Below are 23,744 nucleotides of genomic sequence, written 5' to 3'. Positions count from 1 at the left end.
CATTCCACAACGTCAGGGGTGGGAGAGTACGTTCAAATAACTTATGATCGCATACAAGCGCCGGGTGGAATACTTTTGCGAGTAAAGCAAAAGCATCTCATATTCTTAGGAAATCATCATTGCCAAAGGACCAGATAAAGTCCAATTCTGGAACAACTGTCTCTAACGATCTAACTACGAATCTACGTTTGTACTTTTGTTGGGCAAATCGTAAATGGATTATTGTTTTGTTGACGTGTGCCTAGTTGTAGGGGTTCAAATTACCAACTCTGGTTGTGGCTATTGATCACACATGCACACGGTGCATCTGCTCTGCTGCGGTCGATATCTGACTGTCGAACGCAGAAGAAGAAGAAGAAGGTCAATATCTGCAGCTACTGACACAATGGACCGTGCACAGCTGCTGCTGAATCAGAGAACGGGGCAACAACAACAACCTCATTTTCGACCTATTGAGTTGGAACACACTGTGGGTTATTGTGTAGTTGGTAAGTTATCTCCATCTTTTTCCAGACCAACTTGGTGATTACCCTGTCTGCCTACCTGTCTGTCTGTCTGATGATCTTTCTGGTGGTCCAGATTGCACTGATGGTTGTGGTGCTGCTGCTGCTCGTCTGGGCAATGCCGACGTTGGTGTTGATGATGCTGCCGCTGCTGCTGATAATGATGATAGGAATTGGCTAACCTTATCATTCTGTCAGGCACTTAGCTCTCGGCTGAATAAGCCGATGTTGCGCACACGCCAACACACACAGACACAAGGAAACACAGACACTCAGACAAGACACATACACACACATACCCACAAGCAGGGGCATGCATTTACAAAAGCACACACACTCACATAACACACACACACACACACATACACACACACACACACACACACACATACACACACACACGCACACACACACACACACACACACGCACACACACACACACACACACACACACACACACACAGTGATTTGTTTGTATTGTGTATTAAAGCACAATTCCGGTAAATTTAGTTTACTTTTCCTGTTTATACGAGTACAATTTTTTTCCATAAGTTTTTCATGTTTGTTGCTTGTGGATACTTGACAGGTAAAATATAAGCATGGCAGCTCATCCAGACCATAAGGACATTACATTATGGCGGGAACGAATTCATGAATGGTATCCAGATCTCTTCAAGCAAACCTACTTTCTGCCTTCAGTGCACATGAACAGGACACAGTATGAAGTTGTGCAGTTGAAATCCGGAGAGAATGTTCTTCAAACCTCCACTCCTGGCAAGCCGTCAAGGTTGTCAAGTAGCGACACCCGCGATGACGAATGTCAGCAGAAAGTGTTGAAATGTCTACACAGACTTAAGGAGGAACATCCGCAGGTCATGTTCGTTCTGTCACAGTTCGAATTTGTGAACTATTTAAATTATTCGTGCTTTGCTGAAGCGGCTTTACAGCTTCCTAGACCAATAGATTTAAAGGCACAGAACGATCACCGTGGTGAATTCGATGTCCTGATCATCCACAGACATTATGGGATCATCGTAGTGGAGATCAAAGCTATCGGAGATCAAATGTCTGACCTGCTTCAAGAGGAGCAGAGGCAGAAAATAGAAACGAGGGTGTTAAAGTCAATCAAGCAGATTCAGAAAGAGGAAAGAGTTTTGAAATACCTGCTGACAGGCTTGCTGAAACAGCCCCGGGTACTGAAAACACTGATGTTGCCAAACGCTACAAAAGCTCAACTGCTGGATATGCTGAATAACAAACCCGCTACTCGTCGAGTAAGATTGTTTTACTTTTAACAAATGATTTGTGTATGTTTGTATCATTTTGACGTTTCCTTCATACTAGTATCATAACTGTTATGTTTTAAGGAGCTAAACAGAGAGAGGGGGACCGACAGCCAGACAGGCAGATAGAGTGAGAGACAGACAGACAGACTGACAGACAGACAGTCAGAGTGGATGGTCGACAGAATAAGAAGACATAATGTTTAGTCAACTGCTATAGCTTTCAAGCCATATACTCTCATTACTTGTTATATTTCTGAATGTGTCACAATTTCATTCTACATCCTAACTTCAATGCACATCCTCAAAACCACATTTGCATACACAAAGAATGTTCATTGATTAACAATTATAGTTGTAACTGTGCCCTCTTGGCCCGTAAAACATGGATGAGACCTTACATTTTTCTTTGGTTGGTTGGTAGTTTTTTGGGTTGTTTTTCATATCTATTCAACCTATTAGGCTATTCAGAATCGATTCAGTTTTGTTCTAATTCTCGTTTTACATAGCGGTCTTCGTGTTTGAAACTATTTACATTTTAATATATATCACATGAAAAAATTAAATGAAGAAGGTTACAATTAAACTTTAACACTCGTTACAGCACATCTTATGGAAAATCTTGACTTACTTTATACAATTAAAAATCTTGTTCCATTAACACAAGTGAAGAGTCCCTGTCAAGAAAGGGCACCCGCAAAGTATTGACACTCTTGATTGGCACCAAGGGTGTCATCTCATTGCAATTCATATCATTTTATATTATTACAAGTGTTGTTTGGATATCTTTGCTTCACAGGATCTATGCAAATGTCTGGGCATCCCACAGGATGGAGATCCAGTTCCTTTGTGTCTAACATTGGAGGACATCGCTGATCCTGAGCATCCTGATGACGTCACTGGCCCTAACAGGTGGTGGCAGAAACGGGTGATAGACTCGGGACCAGACCCCTCCATGACAGATGCCTTATATCTGGATGTTGTATCAAGGTTAGAGAGAGAGAAAGAGAGAGAGAGAGAGAGATAGAGAGAGAGAGAGGAAGGGAGAGAGAAAGAGAGAGAGTAATTAGAAAGAGAGAGAGATAAGTTTACTTCCATGTCTTTGTCACTACTTCATCAAGTATTCAGTGTCTTTCAAATTTTGTCCTGAAGTACCTCCTTCTAATCATAGACTGAACGGTTAAATGGCCGTATTAATCCTGTTTTCCAGATTTGGTGGTCCAGCTACAACTGTCAAAGTGTTTTGCTCGTCAGAACCGCATCTGGCCGTTGTTCATCAGTCTGACATTCGCACCCCGGGAGACGGTGTAGAGGAGATGGGGAACAGATTCACCCCAGTCAACATCGTGCTGCATCCCGAGCAGGTCGACACACTGAACAATGACAAGCTTACAGAAGTCTATGTTACTGGACCTCCGGGTACCGGCAAGTCATTGATACTGCAGCTGAAAGCCATAGAGTGGATACGCGAGGGTCAACCGGTGCATGTGGTTAGTACTTGGAAGGAAAGTCTGGCAGCATCATATTTCCTTGTGAAGCAGATGGAAAACCCAGAGAACACACACCTGATTCAACTGCATCACTTGGAACTAGATGATCGTAATGATGCTGATAACATACTTGAGACACTCGGAAAAGCGGCGGATGATCATGATGGGAAGCTGTTCGTTATCATGGACGAGGCATTTGCTTATAGGTAAGAGAAAACATCAACATTTTGATCAGCGTAATGTTTTAAAATTGTTGTTGTTGTTATTTGCAGGTTTCTGTGCATATTTCAAATATAACCGGTCTTAGTATAATGCTCATCTAAACTTGGCCAAAACATTATTGCAACAATTTTCAAACCCAAATTAAAGCATTCTTGTGTCATTTCATTAAAACTGTATATGCCAGTTAAGGACCACCTTTTGGATTAAATATGTCTTTTTACAGGGATCACGTGACCGCCGCTCAAGTAAGGGTACCCTCAAAATCGACCAGACAAAAACGGAAGAGCCGAATGAAAAATCGACAAAAAATCACAATAGGCCAAACTTTGCAACTTTGACATACGAGAAGAAAGTCCAACCAATTATCTACCGAGAACAGGATGAGTTGTTTAGCTAACTTGCGTATTTCGTGTGCCATGCTATTCCTACTGATGCAGGTGTCGATCGCAAGAGCTGTCAAAAACGGGACTTTTTGCGTCATTTTTTAGGGGTATAATGACAAAAAACGCTGCACTTTAGCAATGACTTGGTGGATTGCTTTGAACCTTTCAAGATATTTGTCCAACATACTAGAGATATTTCGTGCGAAATAATGGATCGTTACAGTTATTTGTTCAAATTGTATGCAATTTTTCGAAAGAAGTTTTTAAACTCGTGAAAGGATTGTTCACTGGAGTCCAACCAAATTCATGACTTTGCATGTCTTCAGAAAAATGATTGATACACACACTGCTAAAGTTTTATGTGCGTGTAAGCACTGACGCAAATTTGCTGGGCATGTAAACACGCTACATATTTAAGCGATGATTCTGGTGCCACAGCGATGCCCAGCCAAGCGTGACCGTAGCATGTTTTAAGAGGGACGCAACGATAACAGCTGTAAGCGCGAAACAGCGAGAACGTTCCATTTTATTCTCATGTGTTTGCATGACTAGCAAATTAACGCCAGCGGCTACACTCAAATGTAACTTAGACAGAATCTGTATCAATCATTTATCTGTATACATGCAAAGTCATGATTTTTTTGGACACAAGTGAACAATCCTATGACAAGTTTAACAACACTTTTCCGAAACATTGCGTCACATCTGGATAAACAACCGTAACGATCCAAACTTTCGCACGAAGTATCTCTAGTATGTTGGTAAAATAATCTGAAAGTTTGAAAGCAATCCACCAAGTCATTGCTAAAATGCAGCCTTTTTTGTCATGATACCCATAACAATTGACGTAAAACGTTCCTTTTTTGACTGCTCTTGCGATCAACACCTGCATCAGTAGATATAGCATAGCACTCGAAATACGCAAGGTAGCAAATCAAAACAATCTGTTCTGGGTAGATACTTGGTTTGACTTTCTTCGCGTATGTCAAAGTTGCAAAGTTTTGCCTATTGTGATTTTTTGTCGATTTTTCATTCGGCCCTTCCGTTTTTGTTTGGTCGATTTTGAGGGTACCCTTATTTGAGCGGCGGTCACGTGATCCCTGTAAAAGAAACCTTTAATCCAAAAGTTGACCCTTAAAGTTAAGTGAACGACCTTAACAGGCATATACAGTTTTAATGAAATGACACTGGAATTAATGCTTTAATTTGGGTTCAAAATTTGTTGCAATATGTTTTTGGCCAAGTTTATTTCACATGTTGTGCCTCTGATGTGAACGAACTTTCATGAACCAGATTCAAGCTCCACTGGAAGCTGTGTGCGCTGATTTGGGGCTAACCAACAGACATCGTTGCCTTTGCTTTCTAACAATTGCCACAATCAAATCGTGAAAAATATATATTCTAATGACAATCTCTAAGCTCCTGTTTTTTTCCCAGTTGTTTAATCTTTCAGACTGCCTCATACACATATAACAAATTCCCTGTGCAGTACACACAAGTCTCTAAAGTGGTACTATCCAGAGTACGTGCTACCGACAAAAAGAAAGATTTTTTATCTTGGAAAGTAACATATTTATTTAAGACTTGCTGTTTAGCGGTCTGAATTGAAAACTTTTAACGTAATTTCTACACTTGGCAAAACAAAAACTTATTGCAACAAATTTGGCACCCAAATTAAAGCATTAATTCCCGTATCATTTTATTCAAACTTTCTATGCCAGGTAAGGCCGTTTATTTGAATTTCTGGATCAGCTTTCGGATTAAAGATTTCTTTTACAGGGATCACGTGACCGCCGCTCAAATAAGGGTACCCTCAAAATAGACTGGACAAAAACGGAAGGAACCAATACAAAATCGACGAAAAATCGCAAAAGGCAACACTTTGCAACTTTTACATACGTGAAGAAAGTCGCATCGAGTATCGACCCAGAACATGTTGTTTTGTTTAGCTCGCTTGCGTATTTCGTGAGGGTACCTTTATTTGAGCGGCGGTCCCTGTAAAAGAAATGTTTATTGTAATAATAGTTATAGTAATTCAAATGAAAACACATCATTATTGCGAATGCATACCAGGGATTTGCACAACTTTAAAACAAAAAGGTTCTGTGATTGCATGTAATTAATCGGTAAGATGCCCTATTCAACTACCCAACCTGAGATTATATGATGCTTGAAATGTCATCTTTAAAAGTCTGTATCATAAACTATGTCCAGTAGATTTCTCTTGTTGTTTTCAAACTTGTTTCAACACGCTTGAAAAAAAAGTGGGGGGAAAAGATTAGCGAATTTAATTCTCTTGGTCCATCGGTGTCATCTCTCTTTGCAGCACGATTTAATTCGCACTACTCTGCCCGTGTTTTGGCCTCAAACAGGCGGATCATATTTTGAAATTGACACGTTTCATTTTTGCAGCCAAGACGTGTTGAACGACTTCTTCATCAAACTTCGCCATCGTGTACCAAAACTCAACTTGTGGGCAGCATCCATGTTTTTCCGTGAAAGACCTAAAGACATGGACGAGATCCGACTCACAGTGCCACTCAGGTTTACTTTTAAGATTTGTTTATATCCTTTTTGCTGTACAAATGGAGCATATCGATAAAGTCAGAGTAGACATAATTATGCCCTCATTTCTTTCCTTTCATCAGACATTATGATATTGTCGATCCAGCAGGGCGTGTCCGAACCTCAGTCGGTAGCGCGACAGCTTTGTTTCCATTTAATACCTCACTATCGGCGTGGGTTTCAATCGAGTTACGGAGGGGATTTTTTTTTCTGAATTTCCCAGAGCACGTACTCTGAGTGGACAAACTTTTACTACTCATGTGCATGCACTAAGACCGAAGTGTACATACAAGATCCCGATTGTCCAGCAAAAGTCTAGAGACAATCTCTTCCAAAGCCTCGTGCAATCTTTGACTTCCAATCAAAGAGACGTTACTGCATAAAGTATAGCGTGACGTGTTAGTTCTAAACTTTCTTCCAAGAGAAACAGAAAGCCTAAACATGTTTGTTCAGAATAATGTTTGTGTGCTTGCCCTTGAGTAGCTGTAAGATTCTGTGATGGCTTATATAAATTCTGGAGGATGTAATTTTGGTGCTATAAAGAACCGACGCGCTCACAAAACAAAACGAACACTAGAATTAGAAAATTAATTAAAGTTTATTGTGAATATGTCGATGTCATAGTAATTCGGAATCAGCTCATAATATCAATATATAAAAGGCTAAACATAAATCTATGGAGAGGCTAAGTAACCTATATCGGAGCGTGGCGGAAAAACTAATCTAAGTTTAGAAAGTGAATTAAAGCTAAAATGTGAAGTAGAAAGGACTAGCTTGAGTGAGAGTGCAGAACAGTAAAGTGTGAAGCGTGGAGCATGGAGCGAGGAGCGTGGAGCGAGAAGCGCGGAGCGGTGAGCGAGAAGCGCGGAGCGGTGGAAACTGATAGAAAAGAAAAAACTAAACTTAGAATTCGAAACATCAAACTAAACATCAAAGGTGTCCTAAAAACATAAACATCAAAGGTGTCCTAAAAACATAAACATCAAAGGTGTCCTAAAAACATAAACATCAAAGATGGACGACAAAATGGCGGCCGAAACAAGATGGCGGCAAATCAATAAAAAATCACCAAGACAAAAATATGTTAGAAAAACCCTACATAGAATAAACGTAGGACACAGAAACGGAAAGAAGACAAAGAAACGGACAGAAGACACAGAGACGGAAAGAAAACAAAGAAACGGACAGAAGACACAGAGACGGAAAGAAGACACAGAAACGGACAGAAGACATAACAAACAAAGATTCAAAACGAAAATTACACGAATTCGGTAAATAAAAGAAACATAGTCAGAAATGGATACTCGCCTTTGACAGCATCAATAATCTAAAACAGACTCAAGGCGAGCAACTGAACCTGAACTACAAAATAACTTAAAACAAAACTGGAGGCTGGCAGAAAACACTGGGCCCCGGAACAGAGCAAAAAAATCTATCTATCCTAAAACATCTTGTTCCGTGAACGGCTTCCCAGTAAGTGACGACGAATACAGGCTATCCACCACAGAGGTGAACTAAAAATTACTGCGCGTTACTACAATATTACTGTTGCAAAACATGCGTCCCGTGCTCTCCGGGGAAAAACTCCATAGGCTGTCCAGCGTGAGCCATACAGGCACATGAAATTAATATCAGAAAAACGCCGGCCACACTACCTTGTTTATAAATTAGTTCGTTACAATATTTAACGTCATTAAAACAAAACAAAGTTCGTACCAGGACGCTCATACTTAATAAAGAAAACTAGAAGATAAAGAGCAAGCTAGACCCGCACACGAACCTACAGAGGTGGCTGCAAAATGGGAACAAATAGGGGCAAAAGTAAGATAAGATAATAAAAGTGAAAGAACAAAAAGGGGAAGCCACCACCACGGAAAGTCGCATGCGAGTCAAGCTAGAAGCAAGACTAAAAAACACAAGCAAAACAAAAAGAATCTAGATACACAGAAGGCTCCTTAGCAGGGGCATTCACATTCCCCCCTCGAAGACATCTTAGTCTTTACAAAAGTCGACATAAAAAATCAACAAAAATCATCGAATACATACGTGGTTCAAAAACAAAATCCGAAACATTACAGAATCCTTTGGCATTATCCAAAACGTAGCTGTTCGAAACGCACTCTCATACGTGGTTCAAAATACAAAAATCCGAAACGTTACAGAATCCTTTTGGCATTATCCAAAACGTAGCTGTTCGAAACGCACTCTCTATGAGTCTCAATCTAAAAATCACACGTGTTCTTTCAACAAATGTAACATCATATTTCGTCAGTCCGTCACTGTCAACATATCGTGTCAACATTATTCTTACACCTTTACATAACCCGCAACTCAGTATGAAAGACTGTAGTCGCAACCTACAAAATACAAAAGAAAAACATCTTCAGTCGTCTTAATCATAAGCACAGGCATCCGCACGCGGGAAGGACTAAACAAACCGATTCATTAAGCGCTTGCCTCTGTCAAGAGCTTTCGTTCCAAAATGCGGAACCAAAAACATATATACAAAAGGAGAGAAACCACAAAGTCACAAAAAATATTTGCATTAAGACGAAATTTTCTCCCCAAATCAAAACAGCGCCACCTGTCAAAAAGGCGAACGGATTACGTCAGACCAAAACATGCACAAACGGTCTGTCGAAAACAGTAAAGATCACTGGGAAAGTCATTGAGTGTCCGGGTCTGCCTTCACCAGCACGGTCAGCTTAGAGATGGGGCGCCAGTAGTAGAAAGTGGAATGGCTCGTCTTCGAGGTGACCTTGACAGTCTTGAGCTTGCAGGTTCGCACGAGCCCATCGTCGCTGGGGCGAACCTCCGTCACGAGTCCAAGAGGCCAATCTGCTCTGCATACGGCTTCGTCACGTAGCACGACGACATCTCCGACAGCAACGTTACGTTGAGGAAGAAGCCACTTTCTTCTTCGTCGCAAAGAGGCCAAAAAGTCTAGCCTCCACAGTCTCCAGAACTCGTCTGCCAGTCGCTGAACTCTTCTCCATTTCTTCCTCGCCTCGACGTCAGCGCCATCGAAGATGCCAGGGATAGGCAGCACCCCGACAGCCTTCATTGTCAGGATGTGGTTCGGGGTAAGAGGGAGAGGGCCGGTGGGGTCTTCCAAGGACTCAACGGACAGGGGACGAGAGTTTACGATAGCCATGACCTCCAGCAAAAAGGTTCTGAGGGTGGAAGTGCTCAAGCGGGAAGGATATTTGCGCATGAGGCCGTTGAGGATTCGTCTGACTGTGCCAATCTGCCTTTCCCAGACTCCTCCCATGTGACTTGCCTTAGGCGTGTTGAAAATCCATTCGCATTGACGATCTTCAAGCCTCTTCTTCAACTCTTCTTTCTCAATGGAGTTCCAAGCTTCCCTCAACTCTCGTGAAGCGCCCACAAAGTTCGTACCTCTGTCACATCTCAACGTCCTGATCGGACCTCTGATGGCTATGACGTTTCGAAGGCCATTGATGAGGGCATCAGCAGAGAGATCATCCAGGACTTCGAGGTGAATCGCTCGCATGGAGAGACACGTGATCATAAGGCCGTAGCGCTTGACTTGCCTACGTCCCTCTGCGACAATGAAGGGGCCGAAACAATCCATGCCACAGGATGTGAACGGGGCGGATTCTTCAACCCTGTCCAAAGGAAGATCGGCCATCTTCTGTGAAGCCTCCTTTCCGTACATCTTCTTGCATGTGACGCAATCCTTCAAAACTTGCGCAACCACGCGACGTATTCCAAAGATCCAGTAACCACGTGACCTAATGTGGTGAATGACGTTGGTCCTGCCAGCATGTCCCAGAGTTTCATGTGCTTCGGCGATCAACAGTTTGGAAACATGACAGTCTTGTGGCAGCAATTTTGGCTTGGACCATATGAGGTTCTTGGCATTTCTCAATCTTCCTCCGACTCTGTAGAATCCTTTCTCGTCTTTCTCAACGTTCAACTTCTTCAGTGTTTCTTCCCGAGACTTGCTGGGAGCAGAAAAGAATTCTCTTTGTGTAGCGAGGACAATCTTCTCTTCCGCTGTAGCTTCCGACGCCAGAACTTCTAAAACAGGCATGTTCCGTTTGGTGTTGAGGAACCTGAGAACCTTTGCAATCCCTCGAACCAAAAAGCTCCATCTTGAGAACTTGGCAAAGGTTGTCTCCATCCCCACGTCAGATGTTTCAGCAATGGACGTGACTCTGCAGGAGCGTACTTCCAGATCATCTCTCTCAACAGTGGCTGTGATGTTTCCTCTTGGAATGTCAGACTGCCACAGGAACTGAGGACCTGAAAACCAAGTAGAGGCGTTGAGCTCTTTGACGCTTAGTCCTCGAGAGGCATGGTCAGCTGGATTCTGCTCAGTGGGGACATGATTCCACTGACTGACGGAAGAGACTCTGAGGATCTGACTGATTCTATTGGCAACGAACACGTGAAACCTCTTCTGTTGATTTGCGAGGTACGCCAAAACGATAGCGCTATCAGTCCAAAAGACGTGCTCAAGCTTTTCGTACTTCAGCTCCTTCTCCAGAAATGAAGACATCTTGGCAGAAAGTGTTGCGGCTTGTAATTCCAGGCGAGGGACAGTTACCTGCTTCAAAGGGGCCACTCTTCCTTTGGCCATGACAAGACTGCAATGGACTCTGTCATTCTCATCTTTCAAACGTAGGTAGGAACATTGACCGTAGCCTCTTGTGCTGGCATCGGAGAAGTGGTGTAACTGAACCTGCGTCAAAGTTCCCAAGGTCGATGGAACAAAGTTTCGCGGAATGCTGACCTGTCTTAGACCGGGCAGCTCATCCATCCAGCTCTTCCAGAGGCCTTCCAAAACCTCGTCCAGTTCTTCATCCCACTCTGAGGTCTTCCTGCATGCCTCCTGGAGAATAATCTTGCCCTTCAGAATGAACGGAGCAAGGAAGCCAAGCGGGTCGAACAGCGCTGCCACTGTAGCAAGGACTCCTCTTCTCGTCTTCGGTTTCTCCTTGAGGTCGGGAGCGAAGGTGAAGGTGTCGTCTTCTATGCACCACTGTAATCCCAAAGTGCGCTCCAAAGTGCCAGTGTCGACTGCACTTCCAAGATTCTGACGTTTAGAAGCTGAACATTCCTCGGGAGGGAACAAACTGAGAAGCTCATCGCTGTTAGACGTGATCTTGTGCAGGTGCAGCTTCCTCTTGCTACAGATCTCTCGAGCTCCCATGAGAACTTTGGCTGCAGAAGAGACGTCGTTGGCAGCATGCAGTCCGTCGTCTACATAGAAGTCATTCTGAAGGAACTGTGCGGCATCTTCGTCTTCGTGAGAGTGGTCGCGTCCCGCCTGCTGTAATGCGTAGTTGGCACAACCTGGTGACGATACTGCGCCGAAGATGTGAACGCGCATTCTGTAGTCGACAGGAGGTCTGGTGCGGTCTCCATCTTCCCACCATAAGAAGCGCAGGAAGTCACGGTGTTCCTTGGTGACATGAAATTGATGAAACATCTTCTCGACGTCGCACGAGAAGGCGATCTCTCCCTTGCGAAAACGGCAAAGAACTCCGACGAGAGAATTGAAAAGGTCGGGACCTTGCAGCAGTGCTCCGTTGAGACTCTGACCATGTTTCTGTGCGCTGCAGTCGAAGACCACGCGGATTTTGCCTGGCTTCTTGTCATGATACACGCCATGGTGAGGGATGTACCACGATCTGTCGTTCTCTACTTCGTCTCTTGGAATCTTCTCAGCGTGGCCGCTCTCGATGATCTCGCTCATGAACTTGCAGTAGTCTTGTGCGTACATAGAGTCTTTCTCAAACCGGCGACTCAGCGAGTTGAGTCTCTTCAGTGCAACATCACGATTTGGGGGAAGCTCAGGGTTATCTGCACGAAAGGGTAAGGGCATTTCGTAGTGGCTCTTCTCATTCACCTTGATGGATCTTGCCAGGATCTCCATGAACTTGACGTCCTCTTGGGACCTGTTTCCCGTCTCCGATTCAACAAAATCCCTTTCCATGACCTGGAGTGCGTCGGAGATGCTGGGTTCGGCGAGCGTCGTGCGATATACGAAAGTGACTGATTCACCTTCGTACTCGCTGGGACAATACTGTTCTGTTAGAGACACGTGCATCACGTCATGGACAGACTGTTTTGGCGACACTTGTCCCAGTATCGTCCAACCCAACGGTGTGAGCACGGCGTATGGGTCTCCCTTGATGACTCTCTCTGGCATGAATAGCTATGCATGATCGTAGCCAATCAACAACCCGGGAGTGCAGCCTTCGAGCAATGGGGGAATCTCGCTGGCAATATGGCTCAAATGCTTGATGTTACGAGCAGTCTCTGATGTTGGTATGTTCTCAGTGTCATTGGTGAGATGGTCCGTCGTGTAGAGCGTTTTCAGGTTGTGGGAAACATTGGAGTTGAGGGCCTTGACACACAATCCGGTCACTCTCTGACATTCGATATGAGTGTTCTGAGAAGTCATAGTGTTCAGCCTCAATGACGCTGGCTCGGAATGAGTGTTCAGCTTGTCACTCAAAGATTCAGTAACGAAGGAGATGCAAGACATGGTGTCAAGCAGCGCGTATGTCGTATGCTCTACCGTGGGATTCTCCTTCGTCGAAACTCTGACCGGAACAATCATGGTAGCTCTGACTGGTCTGTCCGACTTGTTGGTCGTCGCGAATGCTGATCCAGAGGCAGAAACACGGGCATCTTGACTGATACAGACAAACCTTGAAGAATCTGGCGGTCCCCGGGCATTCCGTTGCTGATTGGGCATCTTCTTCCTGTAGCTGGGCGCTCCATGCAGCATAGTGAGATGTGGGCCTTGGCACTTGTCGCATATCGCCCTGGTAGTGCAGTCTACACTTCTATGGTCAGTCTTTCTGGCACAGGAAAAGCACAAGGACGCTTCGTACATGAAGTGTTTCCTGTCCTCAACGGGAATCTCATCGAACCTCTGGCATCTGAGTAGAGGATGAGAAGAAGAGCTGGTCGGAAAACGAACGGCACAAAAGGGACAGACTTCGTCGCAGTTCGTACTCAGGACAGTTTTAGCGTGGTGCTGACATCTGTCACACTCTTGACATGCAGATGTAGTAGAACAATCCGTACTGTACGATGTTTTCTTGGGGACTGCTGAACTGGCGGTCTGCGAGGTGGAAGAGGCGGCAGATTTGCTGGAGGAGAAAAGGGGCTCGCAAAGGATGTCTGCCTCTGTCTTGATGAAAGCTGACAACTCCTCAAAGGTAGGGTAGCGTTTCTTCTCGTTCTTGGTCTTGTTTACTTTCCGCACCCAGTTTCTCACCAACCAATCTGGAAGCTTGCTCATGAGTGTCTTGTGATAGGCTTGGTCTTCCAGATTCTGTAGCTGGCCTATCACTCGGCTCGCCACAAGGCATTGTCCAAGAAAGTCCGAGAAGGCGCGGAGGGCTTGTCCATCTTTGGGTTTGATTACCGGCCATGCATCTAGTTTCTCTCGGAAGGCTCTGGCAACGACGAAAGAACTGCCGAACCTTTCCTCCAACGTCTGAAGGGCCTGCTGATAGGCCTGGGCATCCCTGATCAGAAAGAGTCCCTTGACCGCATCCTTCGCCGGACCGTCCAAGTACTTCTCCAAGTAGAGGAGCTTTTCCTCTGCAGAAACGCCCTGCCGCTCAATCAAAAGAGTGAATGAGGACCTCCAGAGAGGGTACGTCAAAGGATCTCCTGAAAACGTAGTGGGCTCCTGCGTCGGTAACCTGTTGATCAGGAGAGCCTCAGCTAGAGTACGAGCTAGGGCAGAACCCTCGGAGAGCGCTGGCTGGCCTTGCATCTGAGGAAGGTATGCATCTTGCCCGTAGTAGTCTGAAGGGCTCGTGACCGGAGCCTCTTGAAAACCATGCTGTGTGTAGTCAGTGTCAGGAGCAAAGCTTGCAGCGTGGTCATATTGCTGCGTTTGCATGGGAGGATGCATGACAGAAGGCCCATATGCAAAGCTTGGCACATAGGTCGGAGACTCTCGGGAGGTCATGGCAGGAAAAGGACCAGGGAAAGGCCCGGGAAAAGGTCTCGCTGATGGATTGAGGGATTTGTGAGGGAAACGGGAAGGCGCGTAGATCTGGCGAGGACGATCTTCGTGTCTTGGAATCTCAGCTTTGACAAACTGAGGCCGAAAGGAGGTCGCGAATTGGCCCCCGACTCTTGTCGTCATCGTGGTGGCTGTAGTCATCGTCGTAGTGGTAGGAGCCGTGGCTGTGACCGCTGCTGGAAGTGGGTGAAAAGCGGAGACAGGTTGAGCAAGGGTCCTGGAGATGCCTCGAAGAGTGTCGCGGATATCCTCGGCGGCCGACTGGAGATGCGAAGGGGCATAAGCCCTGACCTCCGTGGGCTTCTGAAGTGGCGGGAGTCCAGGCTTGGCTGCCGCAGGCTGATGTTGCCCAGAGACGAGGGTGTTGGCTGCCGGCTGGTGACGCGGGCGGGCGTAGGTGTCGGCTGTCGCAGGCTTATATGTATCTTGTGTGTGCTGTGTGTGCCTATCATACCCTACCGCCACATCTCCTATGCTCTCTATGTGTGTACCTACATGCAGGGGGTTGTGAGTACCTAGGTACCTATCAATGGGGCTGTCACGAGGTAGTTGGGGCATGAATCTTTCTCTAGCCCTTTGCTGGTCTTCTATGTCAGTTTTAATGATCTTAAAAACGTCATGCTCTTCTTGCATCTTGCCTTCTCTCTCCACCCTCTCTAGTGCAGCCTTAACTTCTTTTTCTTTTTTCTTCAAAGATAACCTTTCATCTTGAGCTTCTCTCTCTAAACGAGCACACTCTCTTTCCATCTCTCTTTCCATCTCTGCCTTCTTCTCAGCAGCGAGAGCCATGGTCCTAGAAGCCTTCTCTTCTAAAAGCAAAAGAGTCTCTTCTTGTCTGGCCCTTTCATCTGCGACCATTTGCTGGGACCTAAATCTTGCTGCGCTTACCGCCAAAGAAGCATCTAGAGAAACCTCTCTAGCACCTCCAGAAGCGACTGTGGAAGTCAAGTCCGAGCTGGAGGCGTACGGGTCTAACTTGGGAAAGAGACTGCGATATTGTTCTTTGAGCGTCTCCGTTTGCATGTGCATATCGCTCAGATCCTCTTCTATAGCTACATCACTTTCAGCCACTTGACAAAGCCTCGAGTTCGCTACATTCAGCTCGTCTATGTGCTCACAGAGGTCTATTTTATGAGCTTTAAGGACTCTCCTTTTGTCTGGTGTTTCCCTAAAGGCTGTGCACAACTCGCTGATCATATTCTTATGAGCTCGGCTTAGGGCCCAGTACTTGTCTGACAGCTCCCTCACCTCAGCATTAAGTCTAGCCCTAACAATGGCGGGGCCTCTTTCTTCTCTACTTCGTTGAGCGAGATGCTCTGCACTTGCAGCCTGTTGGGAGGGCTCAGTACCTAAACCTTCCTGTGTAGGAGAATGTTCAGCTTGAGGGGGAATGTTATCTGAATTCAAAGTGTCTTGGGTCTGAGGGTGTTCAGCTAGAGACTCGCCCTGAGCGCCATCATGGTCGCCTTCATTCTTACGACTATCAGTGTCCGAAGCAAAATGTTCATCCCTCTCTAACTTCAAAGTGTAAGGGGATAGCTCGGCGCTCTCATGAGAAGGTAATTTCTCATCCATACTTTAAGTCAAGTGAAAACGTAGAGGTTAACAAAGACTTGCGAAATATAGAGAAACAAAATTCAAAACGGCACACCTCGGGTCACTCACTAGAGGGGAAGGAAATACTTAGTACGAAGTGTGCAATGCTATGGTCAACAAACCTAAAATAATGCCTAAGTTGCTCTGCTCTGGGCCCGACAAATCAATTAAAATATCGTTCGCTAGATGCGAAACACAGTTCCTTTAAGACAAAAGGTTCATGATTTCTTCACAAGATTCGTAAGAATAAGAAGTTCAAAAGTCAGCGGCCCTAATCACAGGCCTACAAAAGTTCATAAAGTTCTTTGTCGAAAACAATCCAAAATGTTCCAAAAAATGTCAAAGTTTCCACTGTGCTTGCCCTTGAGTAGCTGTAAGATTCTGTGATGGCTTATATAAATTCTGGAGGATGTAATTTTGGTGCTATAAAGAACCGACGCGCTCACAAAACAAAACGAACACTAGAATTGGAAAATTAATTAAAGTTTATTGTGAATATGTCGATGTCATAGTAATTCGGAATCAGCTCATAATATCAATATATAAAAGGCTAAACATAAATCTATGGAGAGGCTAAGTAACCTATATCGGAGCGTGGCGGAAAAACTAATCTAAGTTTAGAAAGTGAATTAAAGCTAAAATGTGAAGTAGAAAGGACTAGCTTGAGTGAGAGTGCAGAACAGTAGAGTGTGAAGCGTGGAGCATGGAGCGAGAAGCGCGGAGCGAGAAGCGCGGAGCGGTGAGCGAGAAGCGCGGAGCGGTGGAAACTGATAGAAAAGAAAAAACTAAACTTAGAATTCGAAACATCAAACTAAACATCAAAGGTGTCCTAAAAACATAAACATCAAAGGTGTCCTAAAAACATAAACATCAAAGGTGTCCTAAAAACATAAACATCAAAGATGGACGACAAAATGGCGGCCGAAACAAGATGGCGGCAAATCAATAAAAAATCACCAAGACAAAAATATGTTAGAAAAACCCTACATAGAATAAACGTAGGACACAGAAACGGAAAGAAGACAAAGAAACGGACAGAAGACACAGAGACGGAAAGAAGACAAAGAAACGGACAGAAGACACAGAGACGGAAAGAAGACACAGAAACGGACAGAAGACATAACAAACAAAGATTCAAAACGAAAATTACACGAATTCGGTAAATAAAAGAAACATAGTCAGAAATGGATACTCGCCTTTGACAGCATCAATAATCTAAAACAGACTCAAGGCGAGCAACTGAACCTGAACTACAAAATAACTTAAAACAAAACTGGAGGCTGGCAGAAAACACTGGGCCCCGGAACAGAGCAAAAAAATCTATCTATCCTAAAACATCTTGTTCCGTGAACGGCTTCCCAGTAAGTGACGACGAATACAGGCTATCCACCACAGAGGTGAACTAAAAATTACTGCGCGTTACTACAATATTACTGTTGCAAAACATGCGTCCCGTGCTCTCCGGGGAAAAACTCCATAGGCTGTCCAGCGTGAGCCATACAGGCACATGAAATTAATATCAGAAAAACGCCGGCCACACTACCTTGTTTATAAATTAGTTCGTTACAATATTTAACGTCATTAAAACAAAACAAAGTTCGTACCAGGACGCTCATACTTAATAAAGAAAACTAGAAGATAAAGAGCAAGCTAGACCCGCACACGAACCTACAGAGGTGGCTGCAAAATGGGAACAAATAGGGGCAAAAGTAAGATAAGATAATAAAAGTGAAAGAACAAAAAGGGGAAGCCACCACCACGGAAAGTCGCATGCGAGTCAAGCTAGAAGCAAGACTAAAAAACACAAGCAAAACAAAAAGAATCTAGATACACAGAAGGCTCCTTAGCAGGGGCATTCACAGTTTGTCTCGGTGACTTTGGCATAACGAGCAGTGGAAAATCAGGTCCCTGCCAGACTAGTTTGAGACGACCTCATTTGCATGATATATTATCCCCGAGTACGCTAGTACAAGGGTCCAGCAGACTTTAATTGTGTGTCTGTGTGTCTCGACTTAACAGCTTATTGCTGGGAAACTACTGGGCGCAGTTCGTTCAAAAGTTGATACACTAACTTGATAATAGGTCCGATTGATCGTATTAAAACTTCATAATGTTACCTGGGACCTAAATGCGAAATAAACCACAAAAAAACGACTTGGCGGTGGGAGGAATTCGCGGTGCAACAGCCAGCCAGGCAGTCTGATAGAACGGTGCAAGGTCTCGGCAAACCAAGACTATGCCATACTCGTAGCAAAGCCGCCGAATGGTACCGTAAACCAAGAATAGTGACGTAAGAAAATAGAATGTCGTCTTTTGATTTGGAACGTGACGTGTTTTAGAATGGAGATGTGGTAGTGTGTGTGTGTGTGTGTGTGTGAGTGTGTGTGAGTGTGTGAGAGAGAGAGAGAGAGGGAGAGAGAGAAGGAGTGAGGGAGGGAGAGAGAGAGGGAGAGAGAGAAGGAGTGAGGGAGAGAGAGTGTGTGTGTGTGTGTGTGTGTGTGTGTGTGTGTGTGTGTGTGTGTGTGTGTGTGTGTGTGTGTGTGTGTGTGTGTGTGTGTGTGTGTGAGTGTGTGTGTGAATGTCTGAAGAGTACTCGGGTCCAGCGCGAGCGTTTTTTATTGTGTGAATTGAACGATATTGTTATCTCGTGGGTGGTCTCTTTCACGTATGTAGGATAACAACGAATACATAAGTTTGCTTATTCATTTCATAGTCAAGTCAAGTCAAGTCAAATTTATTTCAAGAAACCCCATGGGGGTACATGAAAAACAAAAAAAACAAAAAAAACCAAGAAAAATACAAGAACAATAAAGATGAAACGATCTCAGTTCAAGATTGTCTCCATTGTTATTCATACCATTACTGTAGCAGTACAGTAATTTTAATAGTATTAACATTGGTCTTCTATCATGATGCACTGAACCAGATCGTACTGTAATGACTTATGTGATGATTCAGGACGCCCCCACTCATCACACAAGAGGTGGAAAAGAATAGCAAAATGAAGAAGGACCCGATTGTGTACCAGTATACAGAACCCAAGTCTCCGTTGCCAGCTGAGGGTGTACAACCCAGGGTACTGTTTCACACTGGAGAAGGACACGACGAAGACGAATGTGTGTATGACTGCATTCAGTGTGGAAAGAACATTGCTGGGGAGCTGCAACAGCTCAACGTCGGTGGGGCAGGTAAGAAGGGGGAGAAGCAATAATGGTAGTAATACTTTGTATGAGAAGTTGTCGTTGCTACTGTTGATGTTGTTGTATTTGTCGTCACTGCCCGTTGTAGATGAGGCCGAGGCGGAGGTGTTGATGGTGATGGGGGGGGGGTGCGTGTGTTTGTGTGTGTGTGTGTTTGTGTGTGTGTGAGTGTGTATGTCTGTGTGTGTGTGTGTCTGTGTGTGTGTTTGTGTGTGTGTGTGTGTATTTGTCTGTGTGTGTCTGTGTCTGTGTGTGTATATGTGTGTGTGTGTTTGTGTGTTTGTTTGTGTGTGTGTGTGTGTGTGTGTGTGTGTGTGTGTGTGTGTGTGTTAGTGTGAGTGTGTCACAAAGAGAGGAGGAGAGGGATAGAGTGGAAGAGACGTGTACTTAAGAGAGAGAACCGTTGGTGATTGTGACTCAGCGTATGCAAATGTACAAGAATGTACTTGTTTGGGTTAAACACCTCAACACCTTACATTGCAACATTTGTCATTTAACCAATTCAAAGGTGGATTTTTTTCAAAGAAATGTGTGAAACAATGTTGTTGTTTTTTAAACAGCTATCACTGAAGTTCAGTCGCTCAATTGCGTTAACCGTCACAAACGAAGTTAAGCATAAACACATAGAGAATCAAACAAACTTAGTTTCTCACTTTTAATGAGATAATGGCTATCGATCGATAACTTACCTGATGCCTTTTTCATTATTTGTTGTTTCTTATTTGGTGATTGTCCGTGTTTGATTTTGCTTTGTCTTTTTTGTTGTTTTTGTCTTGCTTAGGTGCTACCATCTTAATCAGTTTTAAATGACCTGTTCTTTGCTTGCACTTTGAACAGACAGAGCCAGCACCAGTCCCAGGGCCCTGCAGTACAGAGACGTGTTCCTCCTGACGTACTACGGCAACCTGCATGACACACAGACGGACGACTCGGGCAACGTCACGGAGGAAGCCAGCGGTCTCATCAGAGGCCTCCGAGAAGCAGGAATCCCGGTCACAATCCTCGTTGAAGAGGATCATACCATGCTGAAAGAAGTCGCAACCATGGAAGGGCCCAACGACGTGTTCGCAGCGCAAAGCACGGAAGTGCAAGGCTTGGAGAGAAAGATCGTGGTCTTCGCGCAGGCGGATGGGTTAAACTCTGAGAACGAAGACAGAGGGAGGTTACAAGCAATGTCACGCTGCACGGCTCAGCTGATCTGGGTTAAGCCCCCTCTTCCGCCCCCGGACAAAATCAGCCATTGATAATCTGGAGTACGTGGTTGTGGAGATCATGATGTTGGCAATGATGGGTTTTGTTTTGTTTTTTCGTCTTTACACCTGTTCCTTGTCCCGTTGTGCTCTCACACCGCCCCTCACTGCTCCAACCACCTCTGAATTTCGTTCCGCTGCCAGACTTGTCGATTTTACAGACGCTCCAGGGGGGATGTCGGGTCGCTGCGGTAGGCTACCCTCGGAAGAGGACACTGCACTTCTGCTGAGTCACTTCGACGGTGTTCAATAGTGGGTCTGTCCCGAGCTAACGGACGCAGCCCACTACCTACTATGCCCCCTACTAACGACATTGACTTTTTTTAAGTCGCGGAGCCAGACTGAGTGAGCGTCCCCTCCAGAGAGCAGAGAGCCACCACGTTCCTCCGTCGACCCCCCAGAACGTCACACGTTGAAGACTGACAGCAAAACTACTATTCAGGGAAGGATCGAACAGGAACACTGAGACCAAGGTCACCATGAGAGCTCCGGGGGAAATGATGTTTCTGACTTGCCTGAGTAATCAGGAGATCCTATGTGTGACAATGAACACTTATTAATCACCCCTTCGCACAAGAGCTCACGGCGCTGTACAATAGAACACACACACACACACACACACACTGTGAGTGCACGCTTCTCACACATTTTCTCGGTCAGGTTCTGTCATATGAGCGTGACATTTTTAAGAAGCACGCGGGAGTTTAAAAGAATATATTCAAATAAAATATGACGTTTAGTGCGGGCTCTTTTGGGAAATTGACGACTTTTCTATTGATTTGAGAATATGTACGTGTACAGGGCTCAAACATCATAGCGTGGAAACACGTTATTTTAATAGAAAATAGCACTAATCGTCCACAACAACTTACTATTCTTCGTAAGCAAGATATACATGCTGTTCCAATTTTTTTATAATTTAAAACGTTCACCACTCACCCCAGACAGGCAATACATTCTTATCAAAGAGTACACTCTTCAAAAAAAGTTAAGGATCGGTGGAAAAAACGGATCTAATTATAAAAAAATTAAACATCGACATAATAATTAAAAGAATAATGTGTTTGAATTAACAAATGAACAATGAGTCTTGACCTAGAATTTTGTTTGGCAGGCAGAGTTATTTCCCTTTGTGGGACTTCTCAAAAGCCTCTGCATTTTGGAAGAAAAAGGGTGGTTTTTTTTATAGCCCCATGAAATTTGCGGAACGCATGCCAGGGCAAAAGGTTTTTATGCACGTGCTACAACAGGGTCCTGGCTATGAAGATCGCTCACCAGCTTGTGTTTAAAGGTTGACACGCTGACACAATTATGCACAGTAGCAACATGCCCCCACGAAGAAAACTGAGCGATTTGGATAGAGGAAGGGCAATAGGATGGCTACAAGACGGTGTTGCTGCCAGGCAAGTGGCCCAGAGGCTTGCAGTGGCTCCCTCTGTCATCATCAGACTAAAACAGAGATTCCACGCAACTGGAAGAGTGCAGGAGCGACAACGTTCTGGTCGGCCCAGAGTCACCACACAAAGAGAGGATCGCTTCATTCAGAGGCAGGCCATGCAACAAAGAATGGCTACGGCAAACAACATTAGGCAACGCCTACAAGCTACCACCAACACTGTTGTTAGTGGTCAGACGATCCGAAACCGCTTACACAACTTTGGCTTGCGTGCAAGGCGTCCAGTCCGAGGAACAACCCTGACTGCTAATCACCGAGCAGCTCGCCGAGCCTGGTGCACTCAACATGTGAGGTGGCAACGTCAGCAGTGGGCTCAGGTGTTGTTTACAGATGAGTCCCGCTTTTGCTTGGAACCTGCTGATGGTCGCATCCGAGTGTGGAGGTGTCGCGGAGAGCAGAAGGCGCTGTTCTGGAACGACAGCGTTCTGGCGGAGGCTCTGTCATGGTCTGGAAAGGGATCAGCACACGTCTAAGGACACCTCTGTACCATGTAGTGGGCAACTTGACCGGTGTCCGCTACCAGAATGAGATCATGCAACCCCTGGTCGTTCCAGCCCTCCAAGCGATCGGCCCTCGTGCGATTCTTCAGGATGACAACGCTCTGCAGCTGCAGCTGTAAACACCTTCATCCAGCAGGCCAGGGTCAACAGGATGCTGTGGCCAGCCAACAGCCCGGACCTGAACCCCATAGAGCACATGTGGGACGAGCTTTGTCGTCGGGTACAGCAACATCACCCTCCTCCTGCCAATCTGGGTCAACTGCTGCAATGGCTCCAGCAGGAGTGGAATGGAGTTCCCAGAGCATTCATATGCAACCTGATCCACTCCATGCGCCAACGATGTGTTGAATGCCTGGCACACAACGGAGGGCGCACGCGTTATTGACACTGATTCACATTGTTGTGAATTCCATTTTAGAGGGTTGTCACGTTTGATACACTCTAGCTAAATTGTCGCTGCCGCGTTCGATCTTTGCTTTGTTTGTCATTACTCCTTGGTTGTTCAATTATATAATTTTTTTAAAAATGAAAGAATTCGGTCTTGTCTGTTTTGTGTGGCGTGCTTGTAAAAAAGTGATCCTTAACTTTTTTTGAAGAGTGTACTCTCTGGTCGCAACAGTTTGATTACTTAGGAGAAAAAACATGTAACGCTTGGTTGTTCCTCGAATTATCTATTTATTTATTTTTTAGTCATAGATACAGTGAAAATTCTCTCTATTTTTTATATTATTATTATTTATAATAATAATAATTGTCAGTAAGTACTGGTGTCACATGACTGATGTGCGCTAACTTTTCCACAGAGCGTATTCTTACGCCCTTTGCCAAAGCGAGACTGTACTCTCATCCTCAGAATTACTTAATGACATGTAGCTTATATTCTCCACTTTACCAAAAAATAACCATACATTTCCTGCGGCTCAAAGCAGAAGTTTTTTTCCCCTGACAGATCGCAGGCGCATGTGCCACAGTTAAGCCCACTGATCTAAAAATAGAAGCGGCTGTATCTCTTCCACAAAGTCTTCTCATATGCCGTGTTAGTGGCATGTAGCTTATTAACCACATTACTAAATGATGAGTTAGTGTAAAATTCCCAGCGGCAAACAGAAAACACAAGTGTTATTCCGATAACGTACCAGCTAGACCGGCATTTGAAAGTCGACTCTGTTATAGTAGACTACACTGATGTAGCCAAGTGGCGTACCCCGTCTCTTTGTGTGTGTTATCTCCTGCCCGACCCAGTTGCCTCCCCTGTCTATAGCTATTCCCTGTG

At 44.8% G+C, this 23,744-nt stretch overlaps 1 protein-coding gene across 1 annotated transcript; it reads left to right on the top strand.

The window, feature by feature from the left end:
- The first annotated feature begins 353 nt into the window (after nucleotides 1-353).
- On the top strand, nucleotides 354-20,613 carry LOC138983805 (uncharacterized). Its single transcript, XM_070357136.1, has 7 exons — nucleotides 354-488; nucleotides 1,090-1,777; nucleotides 2,586-2,776; nucleotides 2,997-3,482; nucleotides 6,294-6,425; nucleotides 19,024-19,253; nucleotides 20,103-20,613. Exons 2-7 carry the CDS (start codon nucleotides 1,103-1,105, stop codon nucleotides 20,507-20,509), a joined length of 2,121 nt encoding a protein of 706 aa, XP_070213237.1. The 5' UTR covers nucleotides 354-488; nucleotides 1,090-1,102; the 3' UTR covers nucleotides 20,510-20,613.
- Nucleotides 20,614-23,744: the final 3,131 nt, after the last annotated feature.

The sequence above is a fragment of the Littorina saxatilis genome, linkage group LG13 (assembly GCF_037325665.1).
Source record: "Littorina saxatilis isolate snail1 linkage group LG13, US_GU_Lsax_2.0, whole genome shotgun sequence".
Taxonomy (NCBI): Eukaryota; Metazoa; Mollusca; class Gastropoda; order Littorinimorpha; family Littorinidae; genus Littorina; species Littorina saxatilis.
This window is presented reverse-complemented; position numbering and strand designations above follow the sequence as displayed.

What these genes read in the sequence shown, in the direction of transcription:
- LOC138983805 (XM_070357136.1), top strand. Translation starts at nt 1,103, where the DNA reads ATGGCAGCTCATCCAGACCATAAGGACATTACATTATGGCGGGAACGA. An exon ending in CGACTCACAGTGCCACTCAG is followed by an intron (nt 6,426 to 19,023) that starts GTTTACTTTTAA and finishes GTGATGATTCAG; the next exon opens with GACGCCCCCACTCATCACAC. An exon ending in GCTCAACGTCGGTGGGGCAG is followed by an intron (nt 19,254 to 20,102) that starts GTAAGAAGGGGG and finishes CACTTTGAACAG; the next exon opens with ACAGAGCCAGCACCAGTCCC.